General features: G+C 29.6%; 2 protein-coding genes across 2 annotated transcripts; one reads left to right on the forward strand and one right to left on the reverse strand.

Annotated features, from left to right (window-relative positions):
* Positions 1-651: 651 nt before the first annotated feature.
* On the reverse strand, positions 652-2,387 carry LOC115969151 (fe(2+) transport protein 1-like). The gene is made up of 3 exons (XM_031088720.1): positions 1,703-2,387; positions 1,302-1,451; positions 652-1,201 (listed from the first exon to the last, which is right to left on the reverse strand). Exons 1-3 carry the CDS (start codon positions 2,306-2,308, stop codon positions 896-898), a joined length of 1,062 nt encoding a protein of 353 aa, XP_030944580.1. The 5' UTR covers positions 2,309-2,387; the 3' UTR covers positions 652-895.
* A 12,447-nt stretch (positions 2,388-14,834) lies between these two features.
* On the forward strand, positions 14,835-16,723 carry LOC115969545 (probable zinc transporter 10). The gene is given in 4 exon segments (XM_031089217.1): positions 14,835-15,011; positions 15,013-15,453; positions 16,085-16,234; positions 16,315-16,723. Coding segments are annotated over 4 exon segments (1,074 nt in total). The 3' UTR covers positions 16,621-16,723.
* Positions 16,724-16,976: the final 253 nt, after the last annotated feature.

Consider the following 16,976-nt stretch of genomic DNA (forward strand, 5'->3'; position numbering starts at 1 on the left):
TGATTTTGTACGTTTCGAGGCGAGAGAGACATAAAATTAGAGAAAAAATACATATTTGTCTCAATTTTTAATAGAGATTGGTTACAACAGACAAACGAAGCAAATCTCAAATAAGTAAAGTGATATTTTTTAAACAACAAGTAGGTAAAGTAATTTAAAGTCAAATCACATTTGAGTTTACTGTAATTACCTAAAAAGAAAATTATCAAGAAATTTACAATTAATGGTCAACCTTGCCAACATGGTCTTTCTTAGGCTATCAGGACAACCTCTTCGCTTATCCCCATGGACAACAGTATGAAAATGATTGACAATCCCTACTAATTCAATTACATATGTTTAGACTAATACAAATTATTTGTCTTATTTTTTGTATTTGATTTTTTTTTTTCATTTTAAATTTTAGTTATTTTATAAAAAAAATCAAATAAATACATGACAGATAATAATTGGTCCTACATAAAGTGGAACACAAAATTTATAATTATTGCCTAATGCATAATTTGTGCACATGCACATCTGAAAACTAAACTCAAACTAATAATTTTGCACAAATCTTAGCAAATTTATCAAAATAACTTGAATTCATTACAACAACAAAAAAAAGAAAATTTATCAAATATTAGGGAGATGATTCTATAGAAGAGAGATGTTTTTTTTTAGAAACAAACACACACAAGGGAGAGAGAAAGAAATTCTAACATAAAGGCATACCATAACTCTACTCAAAAGCTATAAAAGAGAAATATTAAAAGTAAATACTTGAAGATACTTCAAAATAGAAGCTTTTATTTCCATAAAAGACGAAGTTCAAGTTTTATCCATGGACAAAAACAACTAAATAAATTTAACCCAAAAAAAAAAAGTTTTGTGCTTCACATTCACACTACCCTTTTTAAGCCCATTTTGCCAACAAGGACATGCCTCCAGCACCAAGAAAAACAGCAAGAAAAGCTAGCATTTGAAGCGTTACGTTTTGTTGCAACTTGGACCCCATGAAATCAACAGCAAGGAGATTAACCAACGCCATATAGTTCAATATACCCGCTGATGCTGCGTCCAATACTCCCACCACAATAAGAGCTATTGGGCTGTTCTCACTATAAATGTTTGATAGGCACAGCCCTAGAGCGATGCCAAATGGTGTTGTAATCGAGAAAAAGAACACCATTATCATGTTCATCTTCAATTTATAATTGGCCTGATCATGTATTTATATAATGCATGTTAGAAACCATGTAATTGTATGATTTGGATTGAAAAAAAAAATAATTAGGAGTGTATGGATTATCAAAATTAACCTGTAGTATGCATCCTCCTAGACCCATTCCTTCAAAGAGCTGATGGAAGCACATAGCAATAATGAGTGGTCTGATCATGCATGGATTATGTGAGGCACCCAATGAGAGCCCAATCACCACTGAATGCACCACAATCCCCACTTCTAAAACCTGCATTTAATGCATACACTTTGTTTTTATTGTCGAATGTTTGATTGTAGCTATGACACATTATTAAGTTACAAATATGTTAAGGCTAAGAATGACTATATGAATATCGGAGTTTTAAATTCTTACACAAATGAATTAATGAAATGGAGCAAAGTCGAAGCTAAAAAGGTAATTACATTAAAAAAAAAAAACTTCAAAATTTGATGTTGGTATATATTAACAAATGTATATATATATATATATATATATACCTGAGCGACAACACGATGCCTTAACAATTTGGAATGATTATCATTGTGCACCAATTCGCCATTCCCAGTCCCAGCAGTAGTGTGTAATTCAGTGGTGGCTGCTGCCTTTTTCAAATCACTGCTGCTTCCAAAATCCGCATGAGCTTTAGGTTTGCCGGTATGATAAGACATTGCAAGTGAGTCTAGCATTAGGGTTAACAAGGCAGATAGCATAGCCACAAATGTTGAAAATGGAAACTTTTTCCAAGGGTGACGAGGCAAACAGTCGGACTGTAAGCAAGCGAAGGAATCAGGCAAAACATGCATGTAGCCAGTAGCGAGAATTACACCAGAGGCAAATGCTTTGATAATAGAAAATGCTTTGGAATCAGGGTTAAGAGCTGGAAAGGATTGTGTGAATAGTGGAAGGCACACACCAATCATGCTAAAGATTAAAATGGCAGCAATAGCAATGAGATTGAGTTTTAACGCCTTGGATTTGTCGTGACAACCAGGTGTAGATTCGGTCACACATTGAGAATCCTCACCGGAAACAACTTGTAATGCGAAAGATAGAAGGAGAAGGAAGAGAAAGAATGCATGAAACTTAGTGAATACTGCTGCCATTGTTGGCTCGGCTAGAGATAATGACTGAGAGTGATCAGAGTGAGAGTGATAATTCACAATGACTAGCTTTGTGTATCACAAAAGTAGTAAGGTGGGGCGGTATATAAGGAGTGAATATTTGAAAAAGTTATCTAACGAATTAGGAAGATTTACCATTTGTTGAATTGAGGCGTGTGCTTAAGAGTGTAATACATGCGGTGAGCACATGGCAACACACGCCTTAATTCACATATGGCATGTGAGTCACACACAAATAAGTAAAGCCACATCACACTCCAAACCAAATAATTAATTAAAGCCACTTCATCACACACACCGTCATTATGACCATAACCAAACAACCACAAATCTGCTACATATTTAAATTATGAATCTGTGCAATTTAAAGGGGTTTTGAACATTTGATTATTGGGTTTTTTATAAATATATATATTTTTAAATAAAGATGTAATGTCACTTGCTAATAAAATTTACTTTGCTCTCATTTAACGTCATAGAGTAATACCAGGACTCATAGATTCTTTTGGTTAAAATTTGTTTCTGCCGCAACTAATCCTTAGCCAAAACTATTTCTAATGCCAGCACATTAATTTGATATTTATATATCTTCAATATTTTTATAGAAGAATTTCGGAGAATCAGGTGCCTTCGAAATCACAAAATCCTGATTCAAATTTGAATATGCTGCAAACTCTATCCCCCTTTCAATTTCAATTTCAAATTTGAATAGACACCCACATACTGAAAATCATCCCTACGCTCTTGGAAGCGAATTCTTCGACAGTCCAATACTATTTCATCCATTGAAGTTCATGAAACACCCTTATATCCTCTAAAACGTCCACAGTCAGACTGTTCACGTACAGCAAGGGTCTCCGGGTTTTCAAAAATTAGCTGTGGAGGGTGATAGTCAAGGCAGGTCAGCATTTGTTCATTGGGATACTCTCCCCTCTCCATCTCCTACATGAAAATTCTAAGCCTCAATTGCCGAGAGGCAGTACAAGAGCTCCGCTGCCTGATAAGCGAAGAAGGTCCGAAGATTCTCCTATTCTTGTATGTTCTGTGATGAAGCTGAAACTTGTAATCATTTGTTTTTGGAGTGTCCCTTTGCCCAAGCCGTTTGGCTGCAATCTCCCATCTCAAATGATTACAGGTTCCCATCTAATACTAAGTTCGTTGATGTCATGGATACTGCACTAAAGAAGTTACCTGCAATAGTCTTTGATACTTTATGCATAGCGTGCTGGATAATATGGTTGCGTAGGAACAAGCTGGTTTTTGATAACATTGCTCCCTCTCACAAGGATTTATGGACTCGGGCAGAGGTATACAGATTAGATTTCATGGAAGTGCAGCAGAAAAATGTGCAGATGAATGTGATTCTAGCAGCAACTTGGAAGCCTCCTCAGATAGATTCTATTCACAAGTTGAACGTGGCTAACGTGGCTATTTTTCAGTCAAAGAAGTTTACATCAGTGGGTTTTGGTCTTATTATTCGCAACAATAAGGGTGAAGTGCTTGCTGCATCCTTTGACCGAGTAGAGAAGAGCTTAAATCCCCTGTGCACAGTAGCTTTTATAATAAGGAAAGCTTTACTTTCTGCCAAAGTATTAGTTTTTCAAAAGTGGAAGTGGAATGCAATACATTAGTTTAATTAGTGAAAGTTTTGAATTTATTTCTTTTGTTAGTATTCATTTACGATGTAATCGTGCTGCACTAGTTTTAGCTAGTGCTACAAAAGAGAAGGAAGATGTCATTGTTTGGTTAGAAGAATGCCCATCTTTTCTCTTTTTTATTATACAATGTGATTTACATTAATAAAGTTACTATCATTTCAGCTCAAAAAAAAAAAAAAAAAAAAATTTCAAGGGCGCTGAAAAAAAAGTCTGGCAACTCAATATATGAAATAATATGAAGTTTGGTGATAAAAAGCATTTTGGTGTGTTTGGAATTGTGAGAATTTTTGTTGATTTTTAAATTTTTTTTATATCATATCGATTATGTAATTGGTTTACACAATATGCATGTTATGAACCATATAAGAAATGTTATTAATTTTTTTGCACATTCCAAACCCCACAATACATTTTCTAGCTCATCTTCACAAGAAAACGTACAATTTTTTTTTCTTTTTTGATTAAAAAAACTTAGACTTATTGTTGTTTTAGGAATTTGGAGATAGATTATTAGATAGTAACCAAAATCTGAGAATTTTGTGTCTCTATGTAGGACAAGATTAATTCTATTAGATCCATCTGACAAATTACTGTACCTTGACGCTAAGAAATTACTGCACTTATTAGTAACTTAATTAATCAATCAATATCATATACTATATAATAAAAATTGAGTTTAAAAGCTGTAGTTGCACCAAGAGGAAATAAAATTAGATTTTTTATTTGTTAGGATATATTTCTTAAATTAAGGGATAGTATTTAACATACAAAAATTTAATTCAAATAAAATTTTATCATCTAAATTTTAGAATTGTAATTCTACTCTAACTAAAAGTCTATTTTAAAATTTTTCTAAATTTAAATCTTATCCCACATTTTCATTGTTTTTATTTTCCTCAAGTTGCAACCTACATAAATCTCATCCCACGTTTTCATTGTTTTTATTTTCCTCAAGTTGCAACCTACATTTTATATATTAATTATTATTAAATAAATAAATAATATTTTATTAGAATATCAGGCTACAAAACTCTTGATTAAGGGATAAGATTTAACAAAAATTATAATCTTACAAGATGTAATCCATATCAGAAAATTATAATCATAAACATCTGCCCACTCACACCACGAAAACAGTAAAAGAGTATCTGTGCATAAGAGGAATTATGGATAGACTTACAATTCTTTAAAAACATTAGGCATGAAGAGTTGGAGGCCCTCTTTCAATCAAACTTCTATATGATGTATCTAACATCTATATAATATAGGTGTGACCTTGAATGAAATAATAAAACTTCAATCATGATGCTAGGTGAGTAATGAAAGCTTCAACGATGCTAATGGATGTGTGAATTTTATTTTCTTTTCAAGTTAGCCTTTTTTTAAAGTGGTTTTTATTTTATAATGAGACATATTTTTATATAAATTTTTTTCCTGTTTTCAATTTGATCTTTGCTTTGTTTTACATAGGGTATGCAAATTATTTTTTATTGATTTTACTCATTATACAAATTGTTGTTCACAAGAATAGCCCAAGAAAGAATGCACTTTTGGCATGCAAGACCTTGCCAAAAGGTATTACTACTCAATTCTCATCTTATGTTAATGTTAAAGGAGGTATTTTCAATCATCCATGAAAGCTTATTGCCAAAGTCATAACTCTTAATAACATGCTTTCAGTTATGAGTGATTCAATTTTAGGCTATGATCTCCAAATTTTAGGTAACATACTACAAGTATTGCAACCCTTCTCTATTTTTTCTTATATAATTGGTGTTATTTCTATATAGATATGGAAGTGGGACACTACGATGCTTTGGGTTAGAATATTTGTTGCATTTATCAATGGTTTTGCCTAAAGGGTTTGGATGCTTATTGTTCGTAGTTTGCTTCTTCATTTTGGTATTGAATGTGCCAATCAGGTAAATTAACCTTGATCTCTATCTTCACTTTGTTTTAGTTTCTAATATTTAGATTTGCATGTCTTAGTGCATTGTAATTTCTTTTTGGAAAATTAGAAAATTTAGCTAGATTTATGCTAAACATAAAGGTATGATGTTTCATAATAACTCCTAATAGAATTAAAATTCTAATCAATAACAACCGATATTATTTATGATTCCCCCTATTTTTTATCCACGTGTCATGTTGATTAGTTTTTGTACATATAATAATTTCATGGAGTTTGAAACACTCTCTATGGCTTAACTTTCAAATTTGTTTATAAGAAGTTATTGCTATTTATGCTTTATGAATTAAGCCACATGGGAGAAATATACACACACATACATATTACATATGATTTAGTTCCAAATATTTTTTTTATTCATTTTGCTCATCATTTATTTTATAATACTTATAAATATTTAATTTTGCAAATAGGTTTGTAAAGGGTTCTATGAAGCCAAACATGTGGAGCATAAAGACAAACATGTGGAGTCATGAAGTTTCTAAAAGAAAAAAGTTTTGAATTAATGTGGTTTTATTAGTATGGTTAATTAATTATGATTTATTTACATATAACTTTTTAATTAAGTCGTGCATCGCACGAGCATAATACTAGTATTTTTTTAGAGAATTTCAACCTATGACGTCCACTCATAATGATAACTCTTTACCATCAGATCAAGACACCAATCAGTTATTGGTGTAGGTGGGGATTGAACCCTAGATCTCTTATATAACCATCAGAGACTTTACCAATTGAACTAATTGGAACCCACTACTAGTATATAAAAACAGAAACCTCATGTTGGAGAGTATAAGGTTGTGCATAGCGCATTCCTTGAAGTTCTCTTTATTTAGTTTTCTACTTCAACAAAATTTGCATTTATATTAAAGTATTAATTCATTGAATTAGCTAATTGATAAATGCATATATTAACTATCTATTGTTGTATATTAATTATTTATATTAAATGAATTTATATGATTATTTTTATAAAATCTATATAGAAAATAATTTTTAGTTGGAATAATAATAATATATTTAGAATATGACATTTTTACTCATGTTTAGTTGTTTTGACAACAATTGTCACAAAAACCATAAAAAAAATATTTGTCAATTCACTAAAATTAATTTTAATCCTTTAAATTTCCTAACTCATTTGTGTGTGTCTGTGGAACTAACACTATAGTATGTATTATATGTAATTAGAAAGATTACTAATATAATAAATATGTTTATTTTGTTAATTATATTGATTATTTTAAGTACAATAAAATTTTAATATAATTTTTCTAAGATTTATATGAGAAACAATTGGTTTTTTTTTTTTTTTTTTTTTTTTTTATGTAAGAAACAATTGATTTGAATTATGGCATTGTAGTCCATTTTAGTTGTTTTGCAACAATTGAAACCATGTCCAACAAAAATGGGTGGAAATTTTAGTATCACACAATCAAGAATGTAAAAATAAATAATTGAAGGATATATGCATTTTTTAGTAGGCATATGAAACATGCCTATCTATATTAGCTACTATATCATGAATTTTCAATTTGTAAATACATATATATAGTATGATCAAATCACTATATTACTCTTAGTGTACTTATATTTTTTCTATATATAAAATAACTAAAGATTACAATTTTTTACTATGAAATTTATTGAAATATCTTTTTTATACATCGATAGTTGGGGTGGGGATATGAATCCTGAATGTTTCTATTGGAAATTGAGGTGCCAATCAGTTAAATTACAAGATTTGTGATACAACTTAATGAAATATTGGAGAAAATTAATAATAAATTGCACCGCACATCATGCGGAAACTCGATCAACTAGTTATTTCTAAAAAATTTAGTTCAAGATCTATATAACCATGAAAGAGGAAAGAGTACAACTTTATTGACTTAACGTTAATTATATATATAAAAATTTTTATATAGAATTTTGTCTTGTTATTTTAGTTTTGCCCTTCTGGAAAAAAGCTCTGGCGTGCTCGTGTTAATTGGAACCTTAATAGAAAGTGTTGAGCTCTCATTATTATCAAAGTCATATATATTCCACTGCGAAGTTTGATGTGATAATGCAAATGAGCAAGCTCTATCATATTAAATAACATGTCATATATGTCCATCAAAAAAAAAAAAAACCGTCATAGAGTAATACTAGGACTTATTGATTCTTTTGGTTATTAACAGTTGTTTCTGCCACAACTAATCCTTAGCTATAACTACTTCTAATGCCAGCACATTAATTTGATATTTATATATCTTCAATATTTTTATTGCGCCTTGCCTAGTATTTTAGGACCAAGTCATGCTAACCATTCCTAAGAGAGAAGAGAAAGCTTGACTATACTAAGATGAAACCTTTGAACCAAAGAATTGATATAAAAAACAATTTTTTATTTTATAGAATTTTAGTTGTTTTAGTTCTGTTCTCTATATTATACAACTTGCATGGTTCATTGATCAAAAAGTCAGTAGAGTTTGCACAATATATGAAGCAGTGCCTTAAAGATTCAAGGGAGCTGAAAAAAAGTCTGGAGACTCAATATAAGAAAAAAATATGAAGAAGTTTGGTGATAAAAAGCATTTTGGTGTGTTTGGAATTGTGAGAATTATTGTTGATTTTTTTAAAATTTTATATTATATTGATTATGTAATTGGTTTACACAATATGCATGTTATGAACCATATAAGAAATGTTATTAATTTTTTTGCACATTCCAAACCCCACAATACATTTTTTAGCTCATCTTCAAGGTCATGACTGTGAAATACAAGAAAAAGTATAATTTTCTTTTTCTTTTTTGACTAAAAAAACTTAGACTTATTGTTGTTTAAGGAGTTTGGAGATAGGTTATTAGATAGTAACCAAAATCTGAGAATTTTTTGTCTCTATGTAGGACAAGATTAATTCTATTAGAGCCGTTTGACAAATTACTATACCTTGACACTAAGAAATTACTGCACTTATTAGTAACTTAATCAATCAATCAATCAATCAACCAATCAATATATATAAAAGCAGAAATCTCATGTTAGAGAGTATGAGGTTGTGCCATATGCTGCATTCCTTGAAATTCCTTTTATTTAGTTTTCTACTTCAACAAAGTTTGCATTTATAATAAAGTATTAGTTCATTGAATTAGCGAATAGATAAATGCATATATTAACTATCTATTGTTGTGCATTAATTATTTATATTAAATGAATTTATATGATTATTTTTATAAAATCTATATAGAAAATAATTTTTAGTTGGAATAAAAATAATAAATTTAGAATATGACATTCTTACTCATGTTTAGTTGCTTTGACAACAATTGTCACAAAAACCATTAAAAAAAATTAAATATTTGTCAATTCACTAAAATTAATTTTAATCCTTTAAATTTCCTAACTCATTTGTGTGTGTCTGTGGAACTAACACTGTAGTATATATTATATGCAATTAGAAAGAATACTAATATAATAAATATGCTTATTTTTTTATATTGATTATTTTAAGTATAATGAAATTTTAATATCATTTGTATAAGATTTATATGAGAAACAATTGGTTTTTTTATGTAAGAAACAATTGATCTGAAATATGGCATTTTTACTCCAATTTAGTTGTTTTTGCAACAATTGAAACCATGTCTAACAAAAATAGAGGGGGGGGGGATTTTAGTATCACACAATCAAGAATGTAAAAAAAAAAAAAAAAAAAAAAAAAGAAGAAGAAGAAGAAGAAAATGAAGGATATATGCATGTTTTAGTAGGCATATGAAACATTTCTATCTATATTAGATATTATATCATGAATTTTCAATTTTAAACACACACACACACACATATATATAGTATGATCAAATCACTATATTACTCTTAGTGTATTTTTATTTTTTCTATATATAAAATAACTAAAGATTACGATTTTTTACAATGAAATTTATTGAAATATCTTTTTTATACATTGATAGTTGGGGTGGGAATATGAATTCTGAATGTTTCTATTAGAAATTGAGGTGTCAATCAATTAAATTACAAGATTTTTTGTACAATTTATTGAAATATTAGAGAAAATTAATAATAAATTGTACCGCACATCGTGCAGAAACTAAACTAATCATTTCTAATTATTCACCCAAAATAAAATGATAAACCTATTCTTAGCTGTTATCATGAAACAATTATTTTTCAATCAAAATTCTGTTTTTATCTGTTAGATAAAAATATAACTTTATTAGTTCATGCAACTAATGAGCATTTTTAAATAGAATATCACATGCAACAAATTGAACAATATTCTCAATTCTCAACCCCCAATTTTTCTCTCTCCTTGTTTTTCTGATTGTTAGTTGGGTTCCCAAGATTCTGGAATATTCCAACTATATACTGAATGATAATATTTGTTTGAATAATTATTTCGAAGAAAAATAGTAGATACCAAACTTAAATAGCTCCCTATACTGAGAGAACATCATCACAACCAATTTCCCTATTCTTCCAGTCCCTTAGTACAATTAACCATTAAGTTCAATATTGAAAAACAACTTTCATATTGTGTGTATGAATACTCATTTTTTAATCAATAACAAAGGTTAAAGAGCACCAAATTTTTGTGAAAAAAATAGTTTAATTATGTTTGTCTCAATCTGAAACAAATATACTTCATTTCTATATATAGCTTTTGATTTTCATTATCAAAAAATTAATAGGCACGAAAAGCTATAAAATATTAGCTTAAAGAGGATTCATAAATTTTATTATTGTGGATGTATACAATAGAAAAAAATATTCATTATATCCATTTGACATTTGAAATAATGCATAAATTTTTTTTTTCTTAGAAAAAAATAAAAATAAAAAGAAATAAAGAAAATTTCAATTAACGTTTTATATTAAAAAAAAAAAAAAAACCAAAACAAACTAAATACTTTTTTAAAAATAAAGTAAAAGATCATACACTTCATATTCAATTGTAATTATATCATCTTAAAAGGCACCAAGATTAAGCCAAAATGTATTTTATACTCTCTCTGTCCCACTTTGTTTATCCTCTATTCCATTTTGGGATGTCCCAAAATATTGTCCTGTTTCTAAAAATAAAAGTCATTAATTTACTAATTTTCCTATTATACCCCTATTTTATTAATAATTCAATTTTTTGATAAATTTATTTAAGGGTAATTTTGGAAATTTATATATTTTTAAAATGTATAGAAGACAATAAATGATGTTCCCTTAAAAAGTTTGACTTTTCAAACAGGACAAATAAAGTGGGACGGAGGGAGTATATATTTATTGTATTCAAATATTTTTGGATTGTGAATTGGAATATTATATTGTTGCTTCTAATGATGCATGGTTATTTGTATTTGTATATATTAAGAGGATTTGGAAAGTTATGTATTGCCTTTTTAATGTAAAAAAATACCCTTAATTTAAATAATTTAAACCAATCAAAATGAAGTTAAAATAGTAAATTCTCTCCTAAATAAATTCTTACCCACGTTGAAACACTACTTCTACTTCTGCATTGAAATACTATCCCATGTTCTTTTTAATAAAACCTACCCCGGCCACCCATTATTTTGTTTCAAATTTAAAGTATAAAAACTGTAGAAATTTGTGGAACACAACACGTTTAAAAATTTGATCAAGTAAAACAAAAAAAACCTAATAAAAAAAAAAAAAAAAAACTCCCAATACAAACAAAAAACACTCCCCTATGTTGAAATAACACTCCACCCACTACAAAAAAAAAAAAAACCTCTTAGTAGCTGAACTTCTCACAAATACAAACTCTTCCCAGTAGTTAATAATAATAAATGAAAAAAAAAAAACTCTTCCCTGCACATACAAGAACTATTATTTCTATTCCTAATTGAAATAGAATTTTTGTCAGCAGTCTCAATCGTTTTTACATCTATTCCTATTCCTAATTGATAACCAAACTCTGTCAAGCAGCTACTTCTTTGTATAAAAGCAACGTGCGTGTGATTTAATTAAATAAAAAAAATAAACACGCCAAAAACTAGAAGAGAAAAACATGTCTTTTGAGTGCTACATCAAAATTGTTCTACAAACCTTGCTTTATTTCATTAAAAGGTATGTAATTTTTCTTCAAGGTATCGTTATTATTATTATTTTTTTTTTTTTTGGAGAATTTGTTTATGATTGCTAAATCCACTAATCACTACAAATTTACACATGCTATAATTAAGAATTGGTGCGTCATTTTTACTGTTATTATTTTGGTGTTTGAACTATTTTTTTTCCTCACATCTCTCTACATTGTATTTTTTTTCCCTTTTAATTATAGACTTTTCTCTGCACTAATTTCTAACGTGGTCAAAAAATAAAAAAACACAACAACCATGTTATTTGTTTCAGTGTCCAAAAACATAAAACAAATTTAACTCATATAATTTTTTTTTTTTTTAATACAAGGTGGCTTTTTTAGTGGATTCCATAAAGGCCAAAGCATCACAATTTGGCGTTAGTTGAGTTCAGTAAGAGAAGTTAAAATTTGCATGCAATCATGCACAAGTCCTTAGTAATTCTTTGTTTTATAAAATAAATAATTGCTTTATTTAGTGTTTGCTATTTATTTAAACTTTTAAAGTCCATCTATTGCATTTTTTCTTTTTTCTTTTTATTGTTGCAAATCCGTATAATATTTTGTTATCTACCATCAGATTTTTATAAACTACCACAAAATATGTCACTTTTGTTGTTTCTTAATTCACTAATGGGAAGCATTGATTTAAATTTTTAATCAAATTTGTATTACCTAGATATGAGTTCTGGAAATACACAAGTGCATCCTATAAACTAGCATCTGAGCAAATGCTCACACGTGTGCTCAGAGGTTCTTCTATTTTTTGGATAAATTTTAATAACCTGCATCCATTATAATTTAAGATTACTACATTTTCCAATCATAAAAAAACCTAGGGGTGTAATGAAAAAATTATTTTATCCACAAATATATAATATTCATCATATCCCTAGGAATTTTTTGTGATGAAAAATGTAGTAATTCCAAATTATAATGGATGCAAATTATTAAAATTTACCCAAAAAATATAAGAGCCTTTGAACACACGCGTGAACACGTACTTAGCGGCTAGTTCTAGTTATTGCAGACATCTAGATTGCCATACCAAAAAAAAAAAAAAAATCCCTCTCAATCAGTCAAGTAGTATCAAGACTGCAGTCAGGCTTAAGTGATGTTGGATCGGTCAAGTGCGCAATTGAGCCTGTAATCGAGCTTGCAACTTCAACTTGATTTTCAACAACAAATTCTAGCTAGAACACGAAAGACTTTCAACTCAAAGTATAATTGGACATGTTTTAGATACAATTTACCATTACTAAATTATACAAAATATGACCCTAAAACTTTCTTATTTTGTGAGACCAGCATATCGCATAACATCTTAGGTCAGTACTATAAAAAGTAAGGACATATGTAAACAAAATATTTGCTACATAACATCACCAATTATCATTCTGAGTAGTAAGAATAGCACAATTAAGGTAAGGATAACAATTTAAGGACCAAATTGAAAATTCAATAATTCGAAGATGAAATTGAAATCTATATATAATTTAAGGAGTAAAAGTTGCATTCTGACCCTTTTTATTTTATAAATTAAAATCTATGTACTAGATCTAATACATCCCCGAAGGAAAATTGTAAAGGAACACAGCTTAAGGAAAAATCCTTCACAACGTCAATAAAATAAAAGATGGTAAGAAATTTATAACTTTAATTGAAACATTAATTAAAGAAAATGCAAGTAGCAAATGGAAGCCATATTCCTCCTTTTTAAAACATGAAGCCCTTTGCTCCTTTCTTAAATCTTCTTCTTTTTTTCCTTTCTTTCTTTCAAATCAAGTGCTTAATCCTTGTAGTTAACTTAGAATCTTTTTAGTAAGACCTAAAATCTCAAAGGATTAAAGATTGATAAGATTTCGATGGTTAGTTTTCATGTCAGGTGGGTGCAAGAATAAAATCAAAACATTTTCAAAATATAATAGTTTATCCCTTTTTATTGAGATTTATGGTTTCTTTATCACCTTATTGCGACCTGTCAAAAAGTAGTTAAGATTTTCTCAGATAATAACTCAAGCTTAATTTCCATTTGAAAGAGGCAAAAGCCACTTTCGATGGTTAACTTAGAATCTTTGTAGTTAACTTAGAATCTTTTTAGTAAGACCTAAAATCTCGAAGGATTCAAGATTGATAAGATTTCAATGGTTAGTTTTCATGTCAAGTGGGTGCAAGAATAAAATCAAAACGTTTTCAAAATATAATAGTTTACCCTTTTTTATTGAGATTTATGGTTTCTTTATCACCTTATTGTGACCTGTAAAAAAGTAGTTAATATTTTCTCAGATATCAACTCAAGTTTAATTTCAAAAAAGTTAAGATTTTCTCAGATAATAACTCAAGCTTAATTTCCTTTTGAAAGAGTCAAAAGCCACTTTATGGTGATTTTTTTCTTTCTTTTAATCTAAAAGGTGAATATGACACCATTAACGATCTCATCCCTATAAATTTTCAATTCTGACGCACTAGTTTACATCACCATTACATTTAAGAACATCAAAACAATCATGTTATTAATTTATAATTGAACCATAGATAAATTCGTAACACGCATAATATTCTAGTATTAATGGATAAATTTAGTTTCTTTATATATATTTATTAAGAAGAATAATAATAACTTTATATATATTAAGAAGCTCCGTGAAATGCTAAATAGCTAAGCCCAAGAGACCAATCTTGCAGGACAGAGTGAATGGCCATTTCACTTCTCAAGGTCATCTCCATCGCTCCATGAAATGCTAAATAGCTAAGCCCAAGAGACCAATCTTGCAGAATAGAGTCAATGGCCATTTCACTTTTCAAGCTCATCTCCATCTTCATGATCATACCACAAGCTCTTTCAGAGTCCAACCAATGCAATATAGAATCCAAGTCTTGCAATGATAAGGCAATTAGAGCATTACCCCTCAAGAACATAGCCATTGTGTCCATCTTAGTAACTAGTATGATTGGCGTGAGCTTAATTACCTAGTGTTACACGTTCAGTCCAAGCCTTACAGCCCGATCAAGATCTATTTATTATCGTTAAGTCTTTCGCCGGTGGCATTATACTCGCAACCGGGTTCATGCACGTTTTGCCTGACTCTTTTGATATGTTGAGGTCTAATTGCCTCAAACACAACCCATGGCACAACTTCCCCTTTTCAGGCTTTGTGGCTATGTTGTTTGCAATAGTAACACTAATGGTGGATTCCATGGCCACTAGTATCTATAGCCGGAATTATTGTAATGCCGGATTTATCACTGCAGATAAAGGTAGTAGTGGTAGTAGTGTGAATGAAGGAGAGCAAGTAATTGCAGTGGCGAGCACGGGGCATTTACATTCTCACCATCAAGTAGTTATAAAGGCAGGGATAAGTACCGGAGGCTCACAACTTTTACGTTATCGTGTGGTAGCCATGGTAAGAATATATTTAGGTTCCTTTAAATTAATTGTTCTCACCACCGCGCATACTTAACGCAATAATTATTTCACAAGTATAAGTGCTTGTGGAGTGTAGAGAATAAGAGTCGAGATTCAAGTCTATAAGAGGGTATTTAAAATACATATATAACAAAATTTTATGAAGTGGATATAAGAAAAAAGGCATTCAATTAACATAAAATTTAACATGGATATTAAAACTAAATTAATAAAACATATAATTCACCTAAAAGATTTTTAAAATATTGATACAATAAAAAGTTAATAAATTTTGTAACAAAATATATCCCTATATTTTATGCATATATAAGATTGAATTAAAACTCGACTTTCGCATTTTCTTTTCTTAAAAAAAAAAAATCCATTTAACATATGCAATGTCGAAAGGATTTTTTTCTTTAAAATATGCCGGAGGTGGAAGACTTTCTACTTTATTATTACAAGCAAGCAGCTGGTATGTGTGTTTAGATACCTTACCAGTTACCATTTTGAATACAAAACACTAAAAAAAAAAGGCACCACAGATCCCCTCTCGACTCTCGATACAATTTACATAAACCTGTAGATTTCTTCAAAAGAATATGTTTTTATTATAAAATGAAATGCAGGTATTAGAACTGGGAATTGTTGTTCATTCAGTTGTGATAGGGCTTTCATTAGGTGCCTCAAACAATACTTGCACAATAAAAGGTCTTGTGGCTGCACTTTGCTTCCATCAAATGTTTGAAGGGATGAGTCTTGGTGGTTGCATTCTCCAGGTCCTTCAAAATTCTAAGCTGACTAATAAAATGCCACTTTCACTCAAACAATTCTCTTTACATTAATTGTTCTTATACAGGCAGAATACAAGCTATTAAAGAAGGCAATTATGGTGTTCTTCTTCTCAGTGACAACCCCATTTGGTGTTGCCTTAGGGATTGCGTTGTCAAAAACGTACATAGAAAATAGCACTAGTGCTTTGATCACCGTTGGACTACTTGATGCATCATCAGCTGGCCTTTTGATCTACATGGCTCTCGTTGATCTTCTTTCTGCAGATTTTATGGCTCCAAAGTTGCAAGCTAGCATTAAGCTCCAGATTAAATGTTTCGTTGCTGTTCTTTTGGGTTCTGGTGGCATGTCTTTGATGGCAAAATGGGCGTGAGATAATTAATTATATATGGATAAAATAATGTTGAGAAAATCTATGTAACAAATTGAAAGATACTTATGTATTCAATAAAATGTGTAAAGACAATAGTTATCAGATATAAATTGCAAACCCAATCCAATCTGATTTAGGACTTATCATTTATAGAGTTATACAACTATACAAATTCAAATACAAAGAAAGTTCAAAATATAAATAACTCTACCCTATCCTATCATATCTCAATCTAAAACTCTGTTACAATTCAAATCAAGAACTTAAATATCTATCTACAGCTGCCACACGGATTTGATTCAAATTTGAATTTATGCAGTTACATCATGGCTACACGGCACCATTATTTTGGGCTG

Source organism: Quercus lobata, chromosome 11, assembly GCF_001633185.2.
Source record: "Quercus lobata isolate SW786 chromosome 11, ValleyOak3.0 Primary Assembly, whole genome shotgun sequence".
Taxonomy (NCBI): domain Eukaryota; kingdom Viridiplantae; phylum Streptophyta; class Magnoliopsida; order Fagales; family Fagaceae; genus Quercus; species Quercus lobata.